Source organism: Solanum tuberosum, unplaced genomic scaffold (assembly GCF_000226075.1).
Source record: "Solanum tuberosum cultivar DM 1-3 516 R44 unplaced genomic scaffold, SolTub_3.0 scf00841, whole genome shotgun sequence".
In the NCBI taxonomy this organism is placed as follows: Eukaryota; Viridiplantae; Streptophyta; class Magnoliopsida; order Solanales; family Solanaceae; genus Solanum; species Solanum tuberosum.
Window position 1 is genome coordinate 30,643 of NW_006239783.1, and position 2,010 is coordinate 32,652.

The 2,010-nt window shown below is 35.1% G+C and overlaps 1 protein-coding gene across 1 annotated transcript; it reads left to right on the forward strand.

Annotated features, from left to right (window-relative positions):
• Positions 1–382: 382 nt before the first annotated feature.
• LOC102585820 (salutaridinol 7-O-acetyltransferase-like) lies at positions 383–1,801 on the forward strand. Its single transcript, XM_006367636.2, has one exon. The coding sequence runs from the start codon at positions 390–392 to the stop codon at positions 1,749–1,751; it is 1,362 nt and encodes a 453-aa protein (XP_006367698.1). The 5' UTR covers positions 383–389; the 3' UTR covers positions 1,752–1,801.
• The last annotated feature ends 209 nt before the right edge of the window (positions 1,802–2,010 follow it).

A 2,010-nucleotide genomic window follows, 5' to 3' on the forward strand; every position in this document is an offset into this window, starting at 1 on the left:
ATATAAAATTCAAATCTCTAACCTCGATGAGAGAGGTGCATCCAGTCATAATCGCATTATGTGATACTCCGAGTGTGAGTTGACACATCTATATTTTAATATTTTTTTATAAGTATAACACTGCTATATATGATCTGGAAGGGGACCATGGGTTCACGTGAACCCAGTGACATCCCCTTAGATATGCCTCTGGATATATTCTACTTTCCTCATACTACACTTGTAGGATTACACTGAATATGTTGTTGATGTCGGCCTTTTGGCCTCCTTTAATTTCATTTTAAAATGTTATAAGAAATGCACTAAATGGATCCAATCTTGAGGCATGAAGGCTATATATTGATGGCATGATTTGGAGATATTATAGAAAACACCTTCAAAATCAAATAATGGAGTCTAAGGTTCTTACAAAGATTAACATCCTTTCCAAGAATCTCATAAGACCATTCCCTACTTCAAATCATGATAATGATGTTGATCACCCCAAAAATTACAAACTATCTTTCTTTGATCAATTTGCTCTCCAAATGCACGTTCCTTGTGTTCTTTTCTATCCAATCAAATATTCCACATTTACTAAAATTTCCATTATACATGAACGACTAGAACAATCATTGTCCAAGCTTTTAGCTCATGTTTATCCAGCATCGGGTAGATTTGCATCTGATGGTCAATCAATCAATTGTCATGATGAAGGTGTTTTGTATATAAAGGCAAAAGTTGATTCTCAATTTTGTGATTTCCTCAAGGATGCACAAAAAGATATCGACCTAGCATTGAATTTTTGCCCGAAAATCGATCGTAGTGTTTCTAATTTGTCTATCACTCCACTAGTTGTAGTGCAAGTGACGGAGTTTGCTTGTGGTACAGGGCTAGCTTTATCTCTGAGCACTGAACATGCGGTTATTGATGGATTCACAGCATTGAAATTTATTTACGAGTGGTCTAAAGTGAGTAAAATGGGAATTAATTTTCATTCCGATACGATCAATTGCTTCACCTTTGATGATTTTGATACTATTTTCCCACCAACAACTGATAATCATTTGTTAAAAAGAGTCAAGCCTCCTAGAGATGATCATTATCATGATTTTACTCAAATGGTCGCGAGGAGGTTTGTCATAAATCAATCCGCGATATCAAAACTTAGGGAAAATGTTGGAGTGGTTTATTTCAAACCATCACGAGTTGAGTTGGTGATTGCTTTTCTATGGAGGACTCTAATCAATATTTCTCAACATAAAAACAATGGACGTTTGAGACCTTGTTTATTGAGTGTCCCTGTGAATTTACGTGGTAAAATTGAGTTTCCAAGATACGAAAAATCCTTTGGGAATTTTGCTATTGAAGTCCCGGTCAAATTCATACCGGGAGAAACAAGAATGGAGTTACAAGACATTTTACTATTAATCAAGGACGTAATACAAAAGACCAACATATCATTTGCGAAATCAAATGATGACATATATTCCCTAGCATCCAAATTTCATGAAGAAATACAAGAATGGGAAGAAAATGAACAAGTGGATGTGTGCATGGCATCAAGTTTATGTAGGTTCCCTATTAATGAAGCTGATTTTGGTTGGGGAAACCCTTGTTTGCTAAGTTTTGGATTGAGACGTAGTGATATGTTTTGGTTGTATGATACACCATGTGGCACTGGAATTATTGTTCAAGCAGATTTGAAGGAAGACTACATGGACATGTTTGGATGTGACAAAGATGTATTGTCTTACGCTTGTGATGAGTAGACATTTTGAAGTTTTGTTGTACTTCACTCTTAGGTTATTGCTATTATTAAGACTAGAATAAAGCATTATTGCTATTATTTGGACATCATAGTATTGATGTTCAATAATGTGTGTTCGTGTAAACGCTCATTTTAGTGTAATAAAAATTATTAAATAATTGTTTGTGTGCTACTTTTTACATTTGTAGCACAGCAGCAAGTTGTAGGACTCCAAGATGGCCAGCAAAGAGTTGAGTGATTTGAGCAATTGAGTATTGACA